Genomic DNA, 24,526 nt, shown 5'->3' on the forward strand with positions numbered 1-24,526 from the left:
GCAGAATACATAAGTTATCTTTAGCCACGGTATGTGTGGGAGGAAGAGAAAATAGAAGAACTAGTGGCTCTGCTAGGTCTTTCATATAAATGGATTTGTTGCCCTGACCGGTTTGGCTCAGTGGATAGAGCATCGGCCTGCGGACCAAAGGGTTCCAGGTTTGATTCCAGTCAAAGGCATGTACCTTGGTTGCGGGCATGTCCCCAGTGGGGGGTGCGCAGGAGGCAGCTGATGGATGTTTCTCTCTCATCAATGTTTCCAACTCTCTATCCTTCTCCCTTCCTCTCTGTAAAATATCAATAAAATATATTTTTTAAAAAATAAATGGATTTGTTTACTACTCATACAACCCTAGGAGGTAGAGGAAACTAACTCAGAGAGGGTAACGGTTCATTGTCTTGTTGATAATCAGAGTTTGAGGATTCAATTAAAGTATGATAGGTTCAAGGAATCACAAACAGTTAATTATGGCTTGGGCAAACTGAGCGAATAGTGCAAAAGATGATGGATTTAGACTAACTTGAAGATTTAGACAAACTTGTTTTCATCATTCATTCATTCATAAATACTTATTTGCTTATTATGGGCCCACAGACTATTCTAGGCCCTGATGATACAAAGTTTAATGAGATAAAATATTTATCCTGAAGACTCACAGTTTGATGAAAGACAATTATATAAACCAGTGATTAAAGATAATTATATAATAAATCAGTGATTACCGTTGAGCTTAACTAACACAGAGGAAGAGGAAAGTGTTGAGGGAAGACTTCCAGAAGAGGAATTTGCTGGGCATATAGATTGGTAACAGCTCTGGGAGTTGAGGAACTACGTACAGTTCACTCAGTGTTGCTACAGAGAATCTGCACTCAGAAGATGAAGCTGGGTGGTCCTAACTTAGGTTCTAACTTAAGTTCACACCTGCAGGGTCAGGGGAAATGGGGCTCTACAATAAAGCAGCAGCAGTTGGGTTGCAGAGGACGGGCAGATTAAGAAGCTGTTGGGGTGGTAAATTTCACAGAGTTTGCAGTGATGGGGGAGATAGGGTGTGAGGGCTTCTGTGATACCCCCAACCAAGTTTGTAGACTTGATGTGGGCTTTGGTGATGCCCTTCAACAAAGTAAGAAATGTGGGAGGAGCCAGTCTAGGGGGGAAAAAGCTCGGACATCTTTCTGCACACACACTACCCTTCTTAGATGATGAAAACAACCCTTTCTCCCTAATCTGGCTGCTGCTTTTCTGGCTCAGGCCACCAGGGCACCTGAGTTGTTCATGGTTGTTCATGGTTCGGCCACTTAAAGCCCATCAGACAGGTGGAGTGTCTGACTCAAGATGCACAGCAGATGAGTTGCCGAGCTGAGACTGGGAAGCAGCCTCCTTGACTTTGTAGGCCTTCTGCCTTTCAGTTCTACCATTGTGTGTATTCTACCTACATAGGGCAGGCATGTAGCAGTATATGCCTTCTGATGTTGGGGGAAAATCAGCTAGAACTTTGTGTGTTACTGAGAGTTAGCCACTGATTTATATACGTCTGTGATCATTTTCCTGCAAATTTATCTGTTTCTGGGTGGCCCCCTCTTGAGTTACAACTAAAAGGATAGCTTGCTGAAGTGGTTTCATGTTTGGGATTGTGTTACTAATTGGGAGGGGCTTTATATTTTCACTTTTCTTTGAGAATGAAACATTACACATTTCATAAAACTCTTTCTGGTAAATATGGACGATTATGTAAGTAGCGCCACATTCTTCTTAATGACTTGTTAAACAGTACAGGGGCTTGGTACCTTTTTTGAGCAATGATACTTTTAAGAATCTGATGAAAGCTATGAACTCTCTTCCTCCAAAAAGGCACAAATGCACACCCATGTTGGGTCAGATCCATCCAGCTGGTTACAAATAAGGAAACCAGCTTTTGCAGGAAGGGAGATTGATTGTGAGGAACCTGGGGTGTGCCAGGAACCCCAGGGCAGTGGTGCACTGTGGCTTGATTGAGGGCTGGAGGCAAGAACCAAGTGCTCTCTCAGTCTCTCCCTGGAGCCACAGGCTCTCTGTCCTCCCTGCCAACCTTGTTCCTACTCCACGTAAATGGCCTCCTATGTGCTTCCTCTTCTGCATACTGGCCCACAGCTCCGGAGGTAACATCATCTGAGGTTCCAGAAAGATTAAGACCAGTGTTTTTCAATCCCAGTTCCAAATTTCTGGAAGAGAGCATGCGATTGCTGCATGTGGCTCCAGCACTCAGACACCAGGCCCCCTCGACTGTGTCCAGATCTGTCACACTGGTGCATGTGATGTGTGCACAATGTCAGGGCACTTTTGGATGCCCCGAGTCCCAACTGTGGTCTTCAGGTTAAGAACCCTGGACTAGAGAAATTTGAATGCTAATAGCTCAGCAGCACTACCTTTTAGCCATAAAACTTGCAGAAAATGGAACATACATTTGAGTAGAAGGTATTTGCACAAGCGGAGAGCCTATGAGCACTTGCTCTGTGCAGAGTTGTGAAGTTTGAGTATCGGTAGTGAAATCCCAGGATGGTGAATATGATGTAGATTGAATTATAACTCTCTCCAAGGTCGTTGATATTATATTCCTAACTTTTACCCTTAAAGGTTTGGAAATTCAATTTTAATTATTGTTAACATGCCTCGTAAATATCCAGGGGAATACAATATAGACCTGTTCATACATCCAGAGAGCCAGAATCTGGCTTGAGTTGTTTTTCTTCCACAGTTGGAGAAAATTGTGGTGTTCGGCTTGCCTCTTGGGGCATGTTAAACCACTTTTAATGCTGTCTCTTATTATTTTCTAACCATATCCACTTTCTGCACATATCTAACTAGCTGCCTCAGATGAAACCCCAGTGTCTGGCCAAGCTGGTGTAAATCTTCAGTAAGTGGTAAGAGGGAACAGAGTAGCACAGTGCCTCTAATGTTCAGACAGTGCACAATTTGATAGTTAGACCTCGTCGTCTCAGGAGCAACTTCAGATTTTTTTCCAGTCCTATAGAATGGAAATTTCTGAGCTATACTCCCTTCTCCCACTGGCTGCACCAGGTAACACTTCATTGAAACTAGATTGGCCTGTCTGCCTGGATAGTGTGGTGTTGATATTTGGCTCTTCAGATCATTAGCCTGGGATGTGTGGGACATAATTATTACTTCTAAAGAGCATAGCACATATCTATCAAATTGCTATTCTATGCTGTACAACAGTAATCACCTAAAAAACATAATGTCCGAGAACATCAAAACCTGTATGGTATAGGGAAGCTGCCGAGAAACCACAGTGCTCATCCAGTTAGTGGCATGTTCTCAGTCCACGTGGTAGGTCCCAAAGGCTGACCATAAGAAAACAACAAAAAGGCAGTTTTGAGTTTCTAAATGCAGCTTTGTCTTTGGCCTGAGAAAATCAGCCTTCTGCCATATTTTGGTATATGAGCATGCACAGATTTTTTTAAAAATCAGGAATCTTCTTTTGTTGATTAATTAAACCTACATGATTGGATTTGGGTACCACTGCCTCTCCCATCCCTTATGTCCATGCCTGTCTTCTGCATGGTTCAATCATGTGTTCTGAGTAATGCTGTACTTTCTTCTTACTTGTCTGTCTTCAGTTGAGTTCAGCGCCAAACCCTGAGCTGGAAACAGTCTCAGGAATTTTTCATTCATCGAGATATTTTCTTCCAAAGAAAAATTCTGAGACTGGGAGGGCCACCTTGAGAACTGTGTGATGATATATTAGCACAGTTCAGTGGTGCATGTCTCTGTGTGTGTACTTGCATGTGTGTGTACTTAGTTCAGTGGTGTATCTGTATGTGTACATGAGTATGTGTGTACTTTTGTAGTTTTGTGTACGTGTGTGTATATGTGTGTGTGTGTGTGTGTGTGTGTGTGTGTGTGTGAGAGAGAGAGAGAGAGAGAGAGAGAGAGAGAGAGAGAGAGAGAGGAGCAACCTATTATCATATACCCATAAGCAAATAAAAGTTTGGTAAAAAGCCAATTCTAGACATAACACTTCCCAACCAATGTATGTGAAGGCTCTCGCTGTTGTTTTTCTGCCTTGATATTACAAAAAGACCATATTTATAGGAGGCATGGCTTAGTTGTGGTTAAATGGCTAAACCTTTGTCCTTGCTTTAAGTTTTCCACCCTATCTCTGACAGTTGATAGTATCACTGGAACATGGTATGTACCTATATCCTGTCGCATGAGCTTAGCTGGCAGGTGGAATGCCAGTGGTTGTGGGCTCTCCTGCCCTGTCAGTTCAGAGGTGCAGAGTGCAGCTGCTCTGGGAGAACTCTCACCTGTCACACCAGGGCTCCGTCACTTAGTGTTGGTCTGATCCATGTGTACTTAACGCTCAGGTTTCTGTGAGAATTCGCCAAATGTGTTTGAAGTAAGAATTTCAACCATGAAGTTTATATATAAATATCTGACTGTGATATGACTAAGTGCTTGCTCACAAAGAGGAAGGGAAGGGCAAGAAATGTAGTAAAAAAGCTAAAATACACAGACTAAGGTTTACTCCGTTACACATAGGTTCTGCTTTATTTTGATAGCCTCTATATTTACAGAGGCTAATATTGTTTTGTGCCGGGCCAGACTCATCAATTCAAATCACTTGTCCTATACCAGGTATTTGACTGTAAAAGTGCGAAGAACTTTCACACTGAATATTGGTAGGTAGAGCCTCATCTTCCCACAGGTTCTCCATTTCAGTGAGTGGCTGGCCGTATGTCCAGCTACCAAAGCCAGACACCCAGGAGTCATTCCTGTCTCTTGTTTCCCTCACTCACATCCAATCCATCTTTAAGTGCTCTTGGTTCTACCCCCCAAAGACATCCCGCCTGCCACCTGCTCTTCATTTTTATGCCACCACCTTCGCCTAGTCAACACCATCTCTCACCTCAGATCCTTCAGTAGCCTTTTTGCAAGCTTTCCCATTTCCATTCTTGAACCCTCCAAGCAGCACTCTTTAAAAATAACACATCATGTTTTCTGTGGCTTCCTGTTGAACTTAGAGCCAAATCCAAACTCCTACTGTAGCCTGGAATGTGCTGTGGATTCCAGTCCCTGCCGAACGTTCCAACCTCCTGGAGTGCCCCTTAGCCTTTGCTCTCTGAACTCTGGTCACAGTGGCCTCCTCTTGTTCCTAGAGAAGCCAGACCGTCTCCTAGCTCAGAGCCGCTGTTCTTGCTGCCTCCTAAATCTGGAAAGCACTTACTGTCACTTTGCATAGCTGACTTACTCTCATCCTTTAGGCTCCAGTTAAATGTCATCTCCTCCAAGAAATCTTCTCTGATAATTCTACCAAGATAGGTATCCCCAGTTACTCTGTATCACAGTAGGATGCTTATTTCATTTGAAGACTAAATCACATCCTCAAATCTAATATTACTTTAAGTATATGTACCTATTGACTATCTCCCCTACCACATTGTGAACCCGTGTGGTGTAAGTACATTCTCTCTGTTATGCAACTATCACCACCATTCATCTTCAGAACTTTTTATTATCATTTCAAAGTGAAACTCTATACCCATTAAACAATAACTCCTCATTTCTCCCTCCCCCAGCTCCTGGAAACCACAATTCCACTTTTTGTCTCTATGAATTTGACTATTCTAGGTACCTCATATTAGTGGAATATTTTGAATCTATTTATTTTATTGCTCCTTTACTAACATAGGCCTTTACCCTCTATATAGAAAAATCTCATTTATAAGAATAGTTTCCCCATTTTATTGATAAAATATTCTACTAGGATCCTTCAGAAATTTAATTGACTTTTGGAAGAACTAATGTTTGGAAATTAAACCAAGGCACTTTTAAGATATACAAGTTGATCTAATATCATTGATCGTAAGGCCCGTTACTCTTCTGTCATTAATCTGGCTTTTGGATTGTAGAGAATCTTCTATATTGGTGGTATTGAAGAAAATATAAAAGAACAAATAGCTCAAATGGTTGCATGATACTATTGTTTTTTTCTTGCTGTTCAATAGCTGATGCTTTTTAGTGAAACTGTAGTTTGGTTTCACGGGGCGCTCATACAAGCCATTTAAAAAGTGAATAAATAGGAGCCAGCTGGTTCTTTAGCATGGAATTTGCAAACCATTAAAAACGAAGACACTCACTATCATTTTATTATCTTAACGGTAAACATATCACTGAAACCAGAATTTGACTTCTGTTCACCTTCCACCCATTTTTCCTCCTAGTAAAAGTAGTTGAGAGATAACTTTTGGGGGAAATGAAAATTAGTAATGACTTAAAGGATATCCAGTGAGGGAATAAGTAATGTCAGGTAAATGATTATCCTCTTTCCTGGACAAGATTGCTTACTGTTTTCTTCAGCATGCAACAGAATAAAATGTGGTACCAATTTTCTGGAGTTGAATTGCTGCCACACATAATTGGGTCCCACAGAACTGTGGCCTGGGTTTTGGTGAATTATGTAGTATGCATTTTTAAAATTTATTTTTTAAATTTATCTTTATTGTTGAAAGTATTACAGATGTCTCCTTTTCCCCTCCATTTGCTGTTTTAAATAATATTTATGTTAACATTTATAATGGTAATACTTTTCACTTAGGAATTAAAGAAGTTAATAAGTAAGATACTAACATATAGTTTGTTTTATTTATGCTTTATTTCTAAAGTGCTTTAAAAAAACCATTCATTATAATTAAGCTGTACTTCAAATACAATTGCTTAAAGATCAATATATTTGCATATTATAGTATAGTAAAGTTTTACAAAGGTTCATATTTTTTAAATAACATTGTGTAGACCACATAGACCATGCTGAATAGGTAATCTTTCATGTAGTATTTCATAGAAATGTATGGATTGGAAAGTATATTGTCATTAAAAGAAACACATAACTTGAATGAAATGGGAGAGGCAATATTGCCTAGTAAAAGTAGCCCAGAAAGGAATTCCCACTCCCCCCAAATTTTTATTCTGAAAAATTCCAAACCTACAAATAAACCTATATACCTTCCACCTACATTAAATATTTGTTAATCTTTTCCACTTTTATACACATAATTCTCTCTATTTATATGTATATTTATATAAATATAAAATATATTTATATATAATATAAAATATATTTATATATAATATATGTATGTACAGTAGTAGTATATGTATACATTATTATATAGTATACTAGGGGCCCAGTGCACGAATTCATGCACCTTGAAAGGAACTGTGGGCCACGAGGCTGCGGTGGGCACAGGGGCCAGTCTCGGCCCATCCTCTGCACTTCCACCTGGCCCCTCCTGCCTCAGCCCTGCTCTCACTGCTGCCGCTCCCATGCACTGATGGTGCCAGCCTGTTTGCACCTGCTGATGACGTGGAGCGATTGGGGCTGGCACTAGCAGTGAGTCCAAACAGGGCTGGCACTGTCAGCCGGTGTGAGCGTCAGCTGCTGCCCCCAATCGCCCTTCGGGAGCAGGGGGAGGTGGAGAAGCCCTCAGGGGCAATCAGGGCCGGCAGCTGCTGCTCGCACCTGCTGATGGTGCCGAGCAATCGGGGCCAGCGCCAGGTGCCAGCTGTGGTTGCGAGCAGGGCCGTTACCGGAAGCAGGTGCGAGAGTCAGCTGCCGGCCTCGATCGCCCCTCAGGAGCAGGGATAGGTAGAGAAGCCCTGAGGGGTGATTTGGGCTGGCAGCCACCACTCATACCTGCTGACGTGCTGAGTGATCAGAGGCCAGCGCTTGGCGCTGGCAGTGGGTGCAAATGCTGGGCAGGACCATGGTGCATGGGAGCAAAGAATTTCTAGTAACCACCAGAGGCTTGCCCGGATGACAGCACCCAGTGCCCCACCTTGGTCTGGTGCTTTAGCTCATCTGCTCCACCATCCCACTGTGGCCGATGCCCACCATGTTCCGTCCTCTGCCGCCTGCTGCTGTCACCTGCCATGTTTTGCGCGCCCCACCCCCCCGGTGGTCAGCGCACGTCATAGCGACCGGTTGTTCAGCTATTCTGCCCTTCGGTCTATTTGCATATTAGGGTTTTATATAAATAGATAATACTGTACATTATTATTATTTGTATATATATAATTATACATATAAAATTGTTTTGATGAATCACTTGAAAATTAAGTTGCATACCTCATAACACTTCATCTCTAAACAATAAGGACATTCCCGTATATAATACAATATCATGATCACATCTAAGGGAACAACGATTCCAAAATATCACGTAGTAGCAGCCCATATAAAATCTTCCTCTTATTTCTTTTTGAGACAGTATCCAACTAAGGTTTGATTATTATGTTTTTTAAATCTAAAATAATCCCTCTACCACCTTCTTCTCCTTCTCTTCCTCCTTCTCCTTCTTCCTTTCCTTCTTTTTCTTCCTCTTCCTATTGCTCTTCTTGTTCAGAGCTGGGGGTCATTTACTTTTGGAAAAGTTCAGGACAGTTGCCTTTGAAAATCACAGATTTTGGGTTTTCTGATTCCTTCCTCATGGTGTCATTTATCTTGTTCTTCTATCCCTGTGTGCCCTCTCAGCTGGAACTTAGGTTTGGACACTTGCTTTGATTAAGGTTTGACTATTTTGGGTATACCAGTAAACTTCATAGATAATGCTTAATACTTTACATATATTTCATCAAATCAGGACCCGTGGACCTAAGTTTGATCATTCAGTTAGGATCTTGGTTGGAGAATGCCCCTGGAGTTCCATCTAGGTAGTAGCTCCAGCACTGAACAGGGAAGCAGGAGGTAGGGGTTTATGGTAGTGGAGTGATGCCATGTATATAAATGTGCTTTCTAACACTGTGAATTCAGTTGACTATTAGGACAATGGAGTAGTGTGTGTTAGCCTTCTTAAATTTTGGTTTGTTGTTTGGTTAGTGAGCTTGTGGAGAGTATAATTAATAAAGAACATAATGACGTGTCTCAAAATCAGTCAACACTAAGGAAATAAACACTATTTTGCCGGGATTAGAAGGGTGGTCCTGGTTGGGAGATACTAGGTTGTGTTGAGTGTCGGTGATTCCAGGGTTAGAATCACATTTCTAGGGTTAGACTTTTAGGTAAGCAGCCAGCTACCTTGCAAACACCTCCAATTAACAATGGAACATAAGCTCTTCTCAATAAAGTTTAAAAAAGAAGTAGAGACGGATTCAACTGAGAGCCCTAGAAGGCAAAATCATTTTGGGGGCTTATGCAAAATATGGATGCCCTTTCCCAGTGCCACATCTACTGTGTCGGATTCCATGGGGGAGGCCCAGGCGTCAGTATTTTGCAGAGCCTCCCCAGGGGATTTGGTTATGTCCTAAGGTTAAGAATGATTGGAGTAAGAAGAAATAGCAGTTATGAGACTGATTATGATCATGGAACTTTGCCTTAATTTTCTTCAGACTAACAGTTCTCTGAACTCTTTCCTGGGAAGGATGTATTAAAATTCCATATACCAGGAACTTAGGCAAACCAGTGCGCCCCAGGGCAACCTACCTGGAAGAAAGAAGCATGGCGGTGACCCTCTCTGTCATGAATAAATTGATATCGCATCCTTTCGTTTGTAATTTTTATGAAAAGGATTTAAAATAATTGGAGCCTAGTGCCCATAATTATATCCTTGTGCCTTCCCTGCAGTTTGTGGTTTCGTGACTGGGCAGGAGTGACAAGAATTCATTGGACCACAGAATATGCTTTGTGAATGATGCATTTGCTTCAGAGTGAAGTCTGAATGCAAATGAAGGTGACATAATGCTGTATGTCACAGCTTCTGAGCTGCAGAGCTGGGAAGGAGCTGAGGGTTGAGGCAGACACACGTTGTTTAGATCTCAAGCACTGAGGCCAAATCTGTTGGGACTGGGGAACAATCCTTGAGCCTAACCACTCAGAATGGGAACATTTAGAGGCAGAATTTCCCATGAACTAGCTATACTAGGGTAAGCCAGTTAAAAACAAGTAAAATTGCATTTTAATTTTGGAAAGGCTTGGCCTGTTGCCCTAGTTCATGGAGGTCTTATATGGAAGTGATTGTAGAGCAATTTGCAAACAGCCAGTCTTTTTAGTACTATATTTTAGTTGCATTAGGGATAATGATTTACGTTGAAGGAATGAGTCAGACGTTACCAAGCTTTGAATAAGGCACATTCCCTGTCTATCTGGGACTATCTGAAAAAAATAAAAAGAGTATGTAAATTTAGCCTGTTATCATGTAAGTGCTATGGGAATAATTGTACATAATTGGATTATTAGGAAGGAATTGGAAGTGTGGGCAGATTTTCCCCCCCTGTGGTTGGAGTATTGTACTAAATGCAGCATAGCTTTGGCAATTTAAATGAAGTATGGGACAAAAAGCACATGCTGCCAAATCGGAATGGCATTTGAAAACCACGTTGATGCAGCATTGACCTTCCAAGAGATTTTAGATCCAACTCTGTTTCATCCAGATTATGCCTCTCCCTCTGCAATCAGCCATTTTTATTGAAAATATGGCTCTATAAATACATTGATGTCCACTTACTAATCTGCACTGGCAAATGAGCTGGGTCTTTGTCCACAGTGATAAGGATCTAGAGTGGCAATGTGTTAAGTCCGTAAATTTTGTTATACACACTCAGACTATTTGCCAAATATCCAGAATATTTAATAAAGATTGCTCCCTATGGGCTCTAGAGATGACTAATGAATATTGTCAGAATTAACAAGTGCCGTTCTATTCCATGTGTTCCATATTGAAATGAGAGCAAGCTGTTGTTGACCCTGGAAAAGTCTTAAGGATTATTTTTCTTTTTGTGAAGGCCTTCCAATGAGGAATTCATGTTTGAAGTCATGAACCAGTGTTAGAAAGGACTGAATCAGATTTTCCTAGCGTTTTTGTTTTGTGCCCTGATTTTGTTAGTGTCACTCACAAAACACAGTGTTTGCACCTACCCTGAATCTTTGCATATATAATTCCTTAGGGTGTCTTGGCAAAATGAAGAGGGAAAACAAATCCAAGCAGTGTTGAAGAGAGGGTTTTTAATTAAACTTCATGTTTCATAATGTTTTTTAAAGATTGAAACTGGCATGCCAACATGAATCTCTTAATTAAAGCATTCGCCCTTGTCTCAATTCATTAAGAGGGGAAAAAAAGAAATAAACCTAAATTTTCTTCCTTGTTACCTAACATGGAAGGCTTTATTTGTTTTTTAAGTAAAAGATTGTGTTTCTGTGACCTTTCTAGTCTCAGATTTAAGATCTGTATAGTCATAAAAATCTTGATGGCTGTGCATGAGACAACATTTTTCATGCTAAAGGAATTCATCAGTAATATACACTGAATGTTGTGTATAATAATGAAAAATTGGAAGCAATTTAAGTGACATACAGTAACAAAATTACTGAATATATCATTCTGTAACTTCTTGGAAAATTATGCCATCAGAATCATATTTTGGAATACTATATCTATATATAAAAGCCAAATCGACTGAACGACCGAACAACTGGTAGACTGGTCGCTAAGATGCACACTGACCACCAGGGGGCAGATGCTCAATGTAGGATCTGCCCCCTGGAGGTCAGTGCGCACCCACAGTGGGAGCGTCGCTCAGCAAGCTTACCGGGTGGTGGCGGCAAGCGCAGCGGTCTGGGATAAGCGGAACGGTGCAGGCTCCTCCCCAGCCACCTGCTGCTTCGTGTACTACTACATCCCTCAGGGGATGTCAGACTGCCGATTAAACATACACACATATAAAAGTATGTATATCAGATAATATAACCAATATGGTATCAAGCGTTTCTTTATGTGTAATTACATGTAAGGGCTATGGGAATAATTGTGAATAATTAGATTTTTAGTATTGTCTTATTTATATGTTACTGCTTTTGCTAATTGTCTGAAATAATTATTTTTGAATCAAAAATACATGATAAAATATTAAAATAGGAAAAGAAACACTATATATCAGAGAAGTATTCATTGAATGACTATAGGTAATATGTGGAAGGTTTGCGACAAAGAAAGAAAGATGACTTTAGCATTGCCCTTTCTCCCATGTAGTTCCTGCATCTAAGAGCAAACTGCCATGATGCTGAGTGACGTTTTCTTTACTGACAGAATGAGATGAAGGCAGAGATTTTATTCAACAGCTCAAGCATTTAATGTCTGTATTCTTGTTTGAATTCAGTATCGAGGGAGGAAGATAGCAGATTTTCAACAGATATGGCATTATGGAGAATATTAAAATATACCTAGAATTTGACTATATAAAAGTAAAAAATAATCATGTGGGTGAAATATACATAAACAAAGTAAAAAGACAAACTGAGGAAGTGTCAAGAAGGTGGGCTGGGAAAGGTGGGCGGGGCCCGAGCATATAGAGACTTGAGGGGAACAAAGGTCTAAGGTTAGTCTTGCAGTACTGTCATGAAGACTTGTCCTTAGTAAATTGCATGTCTCTGTTCCATGAGCTACTTAGAGAAAGAAAGAAAAAAATAAAAATGAAAACATAACCCAGGGTGTCATTGGCACACACAGGGATGTTCATAAAACCATAGAATTCAGTGGGGAAAGGAACTTACTGAGGTCATCTAGTCCATCCCAAGACTCTCAGGAAACACTCTCTCTGTATCTGTGCACTTCCAAAAATGACACAAGGAATCTTTCAGTGTTGGGTAGCGGATGGGAGCCCATGAGACTTGCCACAGCCCAGCCTCCCTTATCAGTTGAGGCCATTGTAGAGCAGAAGGGGACATTATCGTCCCAATTTCTCCCACAGGCGACAGAGGACAGCCTGGCTTTGGTCTTCTGTGTTCCCCACATCTTACTCTTTCTTGCTTTCTTGTTGGTTGCTGAATCCAGATGGACTTTCTCCCTTATACAAAAAAAAAAAAAAAGGCAGATCTTGTGTTTGGTGAGACTCCTTGGAAATTCTCCTGTGACCTTCCTTAGCTTATTTCTGTTTGCTTTAAGATGTTCCTTTTGCCCAGGGATTATAATGATTTCAGACCATTGCCCATACTCTTTATATCCAATACCTCATGTCTTTAACGTGACTAAATAAATAAAAAAACACCTTTTTTGGTTGTTTACTTGTTTTTGTATTTGAAATAAGATAGGCTCAGTTCAGGAGAAACAGGTAACTATTTCTTCGTTTAAGGAGCTCCCAAGTAGAAGGGGTCATGAGTTGCCTTGCTGAAGGTTCTTAAATTCTTTGTTTTCACAGCCTGAATAATAATAGATTGTGAGCTCTGTGAGGGCAAGGACTTCGTCTCCTAATCACGGAAGCATCTAATCAGACATAGGGCTGATTCCTAGTAGGCACTGATACCTTTTCCTGAGTGAGCGGACAGGTAATAATGTCATCATGTTATATTTGTATAGCACAGCTCAGGTGTAGTATCTGTTAGCTCGTCTGATCCTCACAACAGCATCTTCTAAATGGGTAGGAATTGATGTGTCTATCCCCATTTTGTAGGAGAGGGAAATGGGGTTCAGAGTTAGAATGGACTTCCCGAGACATCATATGAGGTCAGTGATTTGGAGTTAAGCAAGATGGGGCACAGGGTTCCTCTGCAGGATGGTTCTGGCTTTCTGGACTTTCATGGCTTTCTTCTTCTTTATTTTCAGATTACAGGACGGGCCCGTGCTTCACTGTGGTCAGCAACCAGATGTGCCAGGGACAGCTCAGCGGGATTGTCTGCACAAAAACCCTCTGCTGCGCCACCGTGGGCCGAGCCTGGGGCCACCCCTGCGAGATGTGCCCTGCCCAGCCCCACCCCTGCCGCCGTGGCTTCATTCCCAATATCCGCACAGGAGCTTGTCAAGGTAAATCCCGGGCTGGTGGAGTTATTAATGGATTCATCTCGTTTGCTCTGGAGGGCCATTTTCCAACAACGTTGGAGAGAATGGAAAAGCAGCGTCAGAGACATAACTTCACGATTTCTCTGACGGCATGACATCCAACTTAGGCGTTAGAAGTGTGGCTCTCCCTGGATTTTCCTTGCCAGCAGTTTCTCCTTGGGACCTCAGAGGTGCTTCCCTGAGGTGCTATGATTCTAGTTCTAGCAGTGCTGCGCATTACAGCAATGCTGTGGGTGCACACAAAGCAAAATTTGTGGTCAAGGTCGTTTGTTTTTCTTGATTTTTTCCCCCTTCATATAAAATCGTTGGAGTTTCCGTGTCTCCTAGGTTGTACTCAGTTGACCTGAAGAAAATTGCATCTCTCTCCATTTTACTGTTGCATCTCTCTCCATTTTATGGGCTACATTATGCTTTTTTTTTCTTTACAAGTCAGAAATAAATTAGGCTTTGGTTCACAGTTTTAAATATCCCCAGATGTTGCCTGCTTGCTTCTTCTCCTGCCTCCCCTAGAAGCCCTTACTCTGTTTTTGGCTTTTACTCCTGTTCTTCCAGCTGTACAAATTCTTTTATTGTCTGGATGTCTGGCAGGAAACAGGAGGAAGTGAACGGAGGCAGCCGTGCACTAAACTGATGGGCCTGAAAACTCCCAGGCTGTCTCTGTTTCCTTTAAACATCTTCGGTGCTTTTTTAGCAAGTTGCAATATTTGCAGAAAATTCAGGGTATGCTTTTCTGAGGCAAATAGAGACTAGTTTGGTTTTGTTCTATATGTTAATTCTAAGGGTAATATGCAATAAAACAGAACTTGAGCTTAATCACACAGTCCTATGGGTCTCCATTAAATGAGACTTCAATAAATTCATCTCCTGAGAAACACTGTTGAGGCTGGCTTCTGGCTTCTATGTACAACATACGACTCCTTTGGATGTATCCTTCTCAGTGTCAGAAACAGCAAGAAGTCACTTTGAAACCCAAGAATTACAAAGCAGTTGAGTGTATGATTTTATAAGATAGGGTAGATTTAGTTCCCCTTTTCTTTGGTGCCTTTCGCTTTTCTCATCCTTAGAAAGTCCCAGTGAATTTTGAAGAAATTCTTGGCCTTGGTGTTCTGAGGTCAGCTAATGCCCATGAACTCACTGACTGACCAGGGAGCCAGAATTTGAGTGCCCCAGCTGCCCATCCATGAGTCAGAGGCTGAGGTGCTAAGATATTTTGGGGGAAAGAGAATGAAGAGGGAGAGGAAAGAGCTACTGCTCTTTAGCTTTGCTATTCATTTAATACAGTCTGGACTTTTCCAGCATTTTCTTTCTGTCCCTCCCTGACTCTGCTATTCAACACCCAAGAAAAAAAGCATTTTATAAGAAAATTTGTGAAAAGCCATGGAATAGAAATGGTAGCTGTATTGCCACGTTGTGAATGAAATTCTTCATCTCCACCCTGAGGGATTCTGCTGTCTGCTTGGGGCTCTGTCTCCTTGCTGGTGTTGTGAGACCTTGGGCCAGATGTAAGGGGCTGTGGGCAAAAGGGTTTATTAAGGAGCTTATTGGGTCTTCATTTTTAGAATGTATGGCCAGTAGAGAAGTGCCCTCATCTATATTTCCTCTTGGCCAAAAATAACAATCAACAAGACTGTATAATTTTGCTTCTATGTACAATCTTAATTTTAAATAACATTTGAATAAACATATTTAACCTACCAAGTGACTGGGAAATTCTGACCTAAGAAAAAATTGAGATGAGCTCTAGAACATAACTTAATTATATTTCACATACAGTCATTAATTTGTGGGCCAGGACATTCCATCTAAAACAGGAAGTAACACTTTTACACCAAAATAAATGGTTGTTCCTTTGTTGCCCCTTTTCCTTTGTGCCAACTTTTCTCAAGAACTCAGGTTGCTTAGAGGTCTTACAACTGGTCATCGCTCTCTTGTTTCACACAATGAAGAGTGAAACTAAAGAGGGTACCAGGCTTCTAGATTTCTAAGAAAATACCCAAAGCAGAGGAAGAAGCGTTAGACTGCTTCCCTGGGGTTCTTCACTAAACCAGACTTTTGCATGTTGCGGATGAAAAGATGGAGAAAGAGTACATGGAGAAAGATGGCACTTTCACCATCTTTCTAACTGGATGTCAGGAGCCTTCATTGATTACATTTGTTCCTGGGAGGTTCATAGTTGAGGCTCCATGTAGGACCCACAGGTTTCTTCCTTGGGTGCTGTGATACAGCAGTGAACGAAATGAACAAAGAACCTGCTGTATGGAAGATAATCAATTTATAAAATCAAAACAAAGCAAATCTACGTATTGGGTCACTTGGTGATTCATCCTATGGAGAAAAGTAAGCTGAGTAACTAAGAAGGGTGGTGACTGATGGGGGGCTGGGTGTTGCCATTAGACTGGTCAGGGAGGGGTCTGCTTCTGAAGTGCCTTAGGAACAGAGACCTGATGGATGGGACGGCATGAGCCAGGCAACTGTGTGGGGGAAGAATGGCCCAGGCAGAGGGGCCGCCACCACAAAGCCCATGGCAGGTGCATCCTTGGTGTATTTGAGGCCAGGCAAGGATGCCAGTGCGCATGGAGAGGAGTGTGAGAGGGAGGAGGTTAGGACATGAGGTCGGAGAGTAGAGGGGTTAGGGAGCATTTTCTAGGGCTTAATGTGGATTGAAGTTTTGAGCTTAGGCGGACATGATCTGACTTTAAAAGGTCCTCTCCCATCACCACTCTGCCAGCAAGGTGCTTCATCTGGGATTTCCCACTTCTTGACCTAACTTCCTGTGTTCTTTAATTTTTATTGCACAAGACAGTTCTACAGAATGCAAGGTGAACATGTTGCATTGAATTTGTATAAAAACATTAGCTCTCTTGTGTAGTCTGAGTGACCTTATTTAAGAGAAGTCTGTTTTAACTGAATTATTCAATACAACTCAAAGACAGTTTTGCTATAGATTGTGTTACATTTTGATTTTAAGGGTTTCTTGAATAATTCTAGTTTTTAATGTCAACCGTTTTTGTCATTGTACCTTTGCATGCATGCATGATCAAACCCCGAAAAGTTAGTATAAATTCTTCTCTACATGAGGAAAGATGGAAAAATAACAAATGCTTATAACTTCATATAGAAAACATTATAAGAATATTTTATATGAATTAGTAAATTTTGTATAAATTAATCTCTCTCTCTTTCCTCTCTTTTTCTCTCTCTGACCTAAAATCTGACAGATGTGGATGAATGCCAGGCCATCCCTGGGCTCTGTCAAGGAGGAAATTGCATCAATACTGTTGGATCTTTTGAGTGCAAATGCCCTGCTGGACACAAATTTAATGAAGTGTCACAAAAATGTGAAGGTAAGAAATATCAGGCTTTGCAGTTCAAAAATGGAGGGGCAGGTAAAATCGAAATCAGTGGCAAGTTTTTTTTGTAAATTATTCCTAATTCCTTCTGTCTTTGTCATTCCTATGAATGTGTAAATAAAACATTCTCACCAGGAATAATATGCCTTTGAAAAGCCTGGCAGCTTTTTCCACTTTTTTAGACCCAAAAATTAAATATTAAAACATGACATTTTAATTTTATTTCTGTTGTGACATTACTACAGATGTCCCCCTTTTTCCAATATTTGGGTTACAGTGTTTAAGACACATGTTTTTGCATAGTTCTGTAGATATAAATTTAAATTTGATCATTACATATAATTTAGAATACCTTATCTTCTAATGTTTTCCTAGTTAAAACGTACGTTTGATTTTTTTTTTTTTTAAAGAGACCAAAGAACTCATTTATTCTCCAGGTACAAGTAGGGTTAGGGTTAGGGTTAGGTCAAGTTTAGAATTTTCTTTTCTGCCTGTTAAATGGACACCTTTTTTATGTTAAACAAAAATGACTTGAGGTAGAGTGATTTATTTGCATCTAGTTTATAGATTGAGCTTCTAAAAATATGTGTACAGAAAATATGTTCATATTCACCACTACTGAGGCCTGGCTTCTAAGTGTAATAAATACTATTTTTTTTCTATGAGAGGGAAACACCCAGGAAATGAGTAGGCAGCATTGAACCCTCTTTTCTTTGGTGAGTGCATGTACCTTATATGTAATTTCCGACAATAATGTACCACCATTCTCAGGCCTACATCTCTGATCAGCAGAGAAAACATTTTTCATCTTTTGGTTCACACTCTAGCACTTATGTTGTCTTCTTTCCTAGATGTAAACCATTACCTTTACTTTAAATATATATATTTCAGAGAGGAAGGGAGCGGGAGAGAGAGATAGAAACATCAATGATGAGAGATAATCATTGATTAGCTGCCTCCTGCACGCCCCACACTGGGGATCAAGCCTGTAACCCAGGCATGTGCCTTTGACCGGAATCGAACCTGGGACCCTTCAGTCTGCAGGACAACACTCCATCCATCAAGCCAAACCAGCTAGGGCAACCTCTACTTTAACAATTATACTTCCAAATTTTAAAATATTATGGTATATGTTTTTAGGTATCATCATACATACATTTTGATGACATTAGTACACTATTAAGATTTATGGCATACAAAATCCACATCAGAGTGGGCTGTGGCTTACAGGCTTAGGCGGTCTCAGATTAATATATTCATCTTCAAGAAACAGAGTCAGCTTTCAGAGAGGGGAATATAGGGTGTAGGACTTGGCCAGTCTGTTTCGTTTTCTGAAATTATTATTGCTTCCAGTCTGAACTAGAATCATTTTCCTACGTCCCTTATCTTTCACCCAGACCCATCAGTTAGCATCAGTTGGGACCGAGCACCTTCTGTGGTTGTGAACGAGACAGAAGACACTCGGATTTAATATCCAGACAGAAACAAAAATGATTCAAAATCCTTTTATTAATGCTAAGAAACCTATTATGGTGGTATATCTAATGGACCAAAAATTCAGTCTGAGAATTACTTAACCATTTTCCACAAATATTCCACCCTAACCCCATTCCCCAAGCTACATATTGAAGTCAGTAGCAAGATAAAAACAGAATACTTTTGGCTAGACCTTTTTTTTTCTTTCTTTGCCATCTACTGTTACATTAAATTCAGATAGTGGTTTTTTTCTCTTCCTTTTTATTTTTCTTTGCAAAATTGATATTGGAAGAGACCCTGTTTATACTACGTGTTCTCTAGCCTGGAGGCTGCTGTGAGACGGTTGCCTCCTTATCCCGGTTGAGTAATCAGAAAGCCCTCTCAGGATGCTTGGTGAGCTGGGTCCCCGCCAGGCTCGTCGCTCTTCTCCCGCTGCAGCGCCTCACGATGGGGAGGGCATAGCTCTGGGCATAGGATGATCTCCAGATGCTCAATAGGAGGAATTCCAGACCCTCTGGCCCGCGTGGCTGAAAGGCTGAAGAGACCATCTATGAGCCCCCAGAAGATGGTCGGGCCACATGGGATTCTGTGCCCTTGTGGAAATTGTTCTGGCATCGTTGTCATTACTTTGGTGGCTTTTTAAATGTATCTTCCTCTTGACTGGAAGCCCGCAGTAATTTAAAAACACACACCAGTTCAATCAGAAATTGGCTTTAGCAAATTTACAAGATGCTAACCTTCACTCTCTTTGTGATGGTGAAACAGCTTTCCAGAAGATCTTCCTCTGGGAGAATTCTCCTTTCTTAAAATATTCCCCTTTTCTCAAAACTTAAAAAAAGTCATGTACAATTTAGGTGCATTTGATGTGTAAATGAACAAACTGAAGTGATTAAATAATAATTATTAAATTTTCATAAGTGGGAGAAAAAGATTGAGAGTCATCCTGTGAATGGAGAAAGACGGACACAGTCCATGCCCTCCATCACTAGGAATTTTCAATGACTGGAGTGTGCACACTAAAAGGACACGAGCATTTTCTTTTTGGAAACCAAGCCCTATTTGCATAGGCTATTGTGGGAGGAAATTAAGAAATAAAGTGTAATTAAAGGATTAAGTTTTATTTCTGGAAGAAGTCCCTTGGATTCCTTATGAACCTAATATTTTAGGATTTAGATTATCACCAGCCCAGCCCAATTATAATAGTGCTGCAGGATGCAAAGGGCTTTTTAAAAATGTAGTTCTTAAGTGTGTACACTCCCTACTATGTGAGCCAAAAACCTAGGACTTCCCTTTCTGAAATAATGGCATATTTATCTGATGGCTACTTGCTTTAGGGATTCTTATAGCTCAGGCATCAAGAATTCCTGAGTTACTCAACCCATAGACATAGAAAGAGCTCCATCTTCTTCAGCTGCTTACAGACTCTCACTGTTCAAGGTCACTGGCTCCCTGTACCGTTGCTGAACAAATCTCTGTGGTAGAGACGTAAGAGCCCTGGGAATAGAGTAGACCTGGCCCCAGTCCAAGTAATGTCCCTCATCCTCTTAGTGATCTTGGACAAGTCGATTACCAGCTCTGAGTTACTTCCGTTTTCAAATGAGGAGGTTGAACAAGATGGTATCTGGGTTCTTTCCAGTCCTGCCATCCAGACCCCATCGCCGCATTTCTCACTATTGTCCCGTTGTGATCAGGCTGCCGGTGCTGGGTGACTAAGAAACCATGTGTGCTGGCATACCTAGTGTGACTATCAGGTAGCGTGGCTGATGGTTTTTTCCATGTGACTTGAAGAATCAGCCTGTTTACTTTTTAGTGACACATTTTTCACCGGATTTTGTGTGTGTAATAAAGCAAAATTCATCTCACCAGCTTGGTGACATTCATAATTAGTAGTGTCACATGTTGCTTTTAAACAACTTCCACAATTTTTAGTTTTATATCTTCCTAGTGAGTAATCTAGAATCTAGATTCTAGATGGTCCAGATCAGGTTAACTGGTTTTCCCTGTTTCTCACTCAGGGTAGATGTCCATGATCCTGGATGGAGCTCCCGAATAGCTGAGGGTCCCAATGATACCTGGACCAACCTCCATTCCAGTTCCCCCTCCTTTCTTCCCTCTGCTAGAGGAGCCCTAGGATAGGGAAGTGGCTGAGGGACAGGAAGAATGCCCAGGGAGAGATAGTTGGAAGGGAAAGAAGACCAAGAACAAAGATCCGGGCAGCAAATCCAAAGGAAAAGGACCTATCATTTGTGTCCCTTCTCAGGTCCATAGAGAGACAAGCATGACACAAGCATCTCCCAAGGGATAGCTACTCCCCAGCAGCTCTGCCTCTCTCGCCTGCCCCAGGGGAAGAGGGGAAGTGTCCCAAGCACAGAAGCACCTCTTCCCAGCCAAGCCTCACTGCTCACTGGGCCCCTGAAAAGATGGACTTGCAGAAACTGAGAAAGCCACTGTTCCCAGACTCTCCTACCCGGGGTCCCGGGTAGGAGATAAACACAGAGTGATAAGAGCCTGGAGAAATAATAAATTCATATGAATGAATTTCAGAGTATGAGTGATTCTGACACAAATGCTTTATTTATTTAGCCTTTTCCTCTCGAGACCTCCTCACAGCCTGGTCATGAAATCAGAACTCTTGCTTCCCTCCCTGGGAAGCAACAGGACCCAGGAAGTGAGGGGATGCAGGGAAGTAGAAAGGCCCTAGACACATGGAGGAAAGGGCTGTGTCACTCAGGAGAGGGCACTGAAGGGGACTCAGAGCCATTGAAGCTTTCTCACATTGAGGAGTATGGCCTGGGAGTTCTATCTTGATCTGTGTGAAAATTAGGGAGGTTCGCACTACAGTGAGTTTTCTAACCTGCTGACCTTTGAGGGTGTGCACCTAAGTGGAAACTCTGTTCCTCCCTCTCCCCAGCCCCTGGCAGTGGAGACTTGGGTTTAACATCACTTTATGAATGAACCTCTTGGCTCTTATTTTGGGCATTACTCATGCCAGTTCTCTGGAGGCCTCCTGGGCACCAGAATTACAGGGGTAATTAGAGGAGTTGACACACATAAAGCGTTTAGACCAGTGATGGCGAACCTATGACACGTGTGTCAGAGGTGACATGCGAACTCATTTTTTTGGTTGATTTTTCTTTGTTAAATGGCATTTAAATATATAAAATAAATATCAAAAATATAAATCTTTGTTTTACTATGGTTGCAAATATCAAAAAATTTCTATATGTGACATGGCACCAGAGTTAAGTTAGGGTTTTTCAAAATGCTGACACGCCGAGCTCAAAAGGTTCGCCATCACTGGTTTAGACAATGCCCGGCACCCAGCACATGTCAGCTCATTCTCATTGTTGCTGCGATAGTCTTCAGTAAGGGGTCCACATCTGACCTAGCCAGCAAGTGAAAGACGATTCTCCATCTGGCCAAATTAATTCTGGTTTTACAATGGCGTTTCTCTGATATATGCTATCACATAAATAACCTCTTTGGATATTGATATATATTGTATTTTAATAGGAATGGTAGCAATCATTTATACTATCAGGTAGAAAAAGATTTCTTTCCATAGACACTATCTCCCCACAGGATCTTTGATAGATATTTTATGACTTAGAAATTAACTTTTAGGGACACTTTGAGAAAGGTGCTTTCTTCTTAATACTGTTGTGGGTTCTGGGTGGAGCATCCCAGTGTTCCCCCCTGCTCTCCCCTGAACCCACAGAGAAGCATCGTAATGGCAGCCAGAGTGCTCCATTGTGGCCAAGTTTGGTCATCACTCAAACCACATGGTCTTCTCTGTGGGATTTTGGTATCTGCTTTGTGGAAAATCAGATTGAAACGCAATGCAAGAACTGATGCAGACCATAAGGTACATAGAGAGGAAGCTTAACTGAATGCACACCATGGAGAGAGAAAGAGAAAACAGAATTTAAAAATAAGTGACATTTGGACTGTTAGCATGCTGTAGTTACTTGGTGAAATAGCAGTACAAAGTTTTAGATTTTAAAGGGGAAATTTATTTTATTTTGCTTTTATAATGAATTTGGTGGATTTCTTGGGTAAACCTGTATCGAGAGGAGAAGCACCCACTCTTTGAATTGACTTTTTTATGTGCAGCTTTTATTCTGTAAAGATTGCTGTTTCTGGCAACACTATTTGACTAATGTCACATCTGAGTCCTTGGGTAACAAACAGTTGTCTATTGTGTTCTGTGAGTACCGAAACTCTTCTTTATGTTCCAGATATTGATGAGTGCAGCACCATTCCTGGAATCTGTGACGGGGGCGAATGTACAAACACAGTCAGCAGCTACTTTTGCAAATGTCCCCCCGGTTTCTACACCTCTCCCGATGGCACCAGGTGCATAGGTAGGTCTAATTGTAAACAGCGTGAATGGTTTCTGTCAATTAGTTCCATAACATCTTTCTAAACAAGTCTGTTAAGGGGTCATATAATTTCTCACTTAATGTAAAATGTACGCCTATGGAAATCTATTAAACAGTCAAGCACCCTTGGAAAGAGCAGAGGCACCCTGTGGTCCTGTTTTGGGATTTTTGCCTCCAATAGGGAGGGGTGATCCAGGAGACCCTACAGATATCCTCAGGCTATGAATTAACCTGCAGTTATGCAAGTGTCAAACCTTGAAGCCCTGCTTGATTCTTCTCTCTTTTGACCCCCAACCTTCAGTCATTTCCTGGGACCTATACTATTTCAGGTCTGAAGTTTTGCCATAATCTTTTCATTGGTCTTCCTGCTCCCTGGCTTCTCTACAATTTATCTTGTCAGATTTATCTTCCTCAAGTAGTGCTCTGATTAAATAACTCTCTGGCTCTGGTAGTTTTCCATTAGGATTTGGAGGTTAGTGGATCCTTCAGGTGCTGCAAGCCCCCCAGAGCTTTTGGGGTTAAAGAGGGAGCTATGAACATGGAGAGGCTGAGTGGAGAGGGCTGTTGCCTTCCACCCCCAATCCCCACGTCCACACCCTCCAGCTCTGTTTTTATCTGGTTGGATGTTAAACTTCCATGAAAAATATTAATTAAATAAGGGGTTTGTTGTTTTAAAAAATAGATTTGACAACTGCTGGATTTAACAACTGCTGAGACTCCCTTCAAAACCGATTATTTTAGACTAAAGTTCAAGTTCCAGAGTGTGCAGCCTGATAGCTAAGAAGCTTCGCTCTCTGCCCGCTCCCAATCTCGCTAAGTTGTCAGCACAGCTCCTGCTTCTCACCCTCAAACAGGCCATTCATTTTTATCCCTTCATGCCTGTAATCATACATGCTGCACCCACCACTCAAGACACCCTTCTTCCCAGCTCAAGCCCCCTTTCACATTCTTCTCAGGCCCTCTGTCTTTGAGGGTGTTCCAGATCAGCTTACCCGAAAGCTATTTCTCCCTTACCCAGGGACATGCTTCTCACAAATGGCCTCATAGGGAAATTCTATGTCTGCATGTTTTTATCTCACTAATTATGCCATAAGCTACCCTTAAAGACTAGTAACTACTGTCCTCATATCCCTGGTGGTTCTCAGCACAGTGTCTCCTATGTTGTAGGCACTCAGTAAAGATTTGTTGAATATCAAGATGAGTAAGCCTTTACTCTTGGGACAATGCTAGGAAGCCCGTGGCAAATGGCCTTGGAGAAAAGTGAAGGCTATCTTTTGATGTTTGTTTCTGGCCCATATTTTTGGAGACACTCAGCTTCACATCCTCACCACAGGCCATGGATTTCTGACCAAAACGAAATTGCACTTGAAATTCTGGATTCCTTTTTACTTAGTCACATATAATAAAAGCCGAGGGCAGTCTCTTACAGTTGACATTTGGATAACTACAACTAGCGAGGGAAGGATATCTGACTTTTCATTAGAAACAATGGGAG

At 41.4% G+C, this 24,526-nt stretch overlaps 1 protein-coding gene across 1 annotated transcript in view; it reads left to right on the forward strand.

The window, feature by feature from the left end:
- FBN1 (fibrillin 1) overlaps positions 1-24,526 on the forward strand; it is a gene marked incomplete at its 3' end in the record, with an annotated part of 224,888 nt that overhangs the window by 95,892 nt on the left and 104,470 nt on the right. Inside the window, exons 7-9 of the mRNA XM_015558912.1 lie at positions 13,590-13,787; positions 17,042-17,167; positions 22,888-23,013. Coding sequence (XP_015414398.1) covers positions 13,590-13,787; positions 17,042-17,167; positions 22,888-23,013 — 450 coding nt within the window. The remainder of the gene's footprint in view (positions 1-13,589; positions 13,788-17,041; positions 17,168-22,887; positions 23,014-24,526) is intronic.

Source organism: Myotis davidii, unplaced genomic scaffold, assembly GCF_000327345.1.
Source record: "Myotis davidii unplaced genomic scaffold, ASM32734v1 scaffold132, whole genome shotgun sequence".
Classification (NCBI taxonomy): Eukaryota; Metazoa; Chordata; class Mammalia; order Chiroptera; family Vespertilionidae; genus Myotis; species Myotis davidii.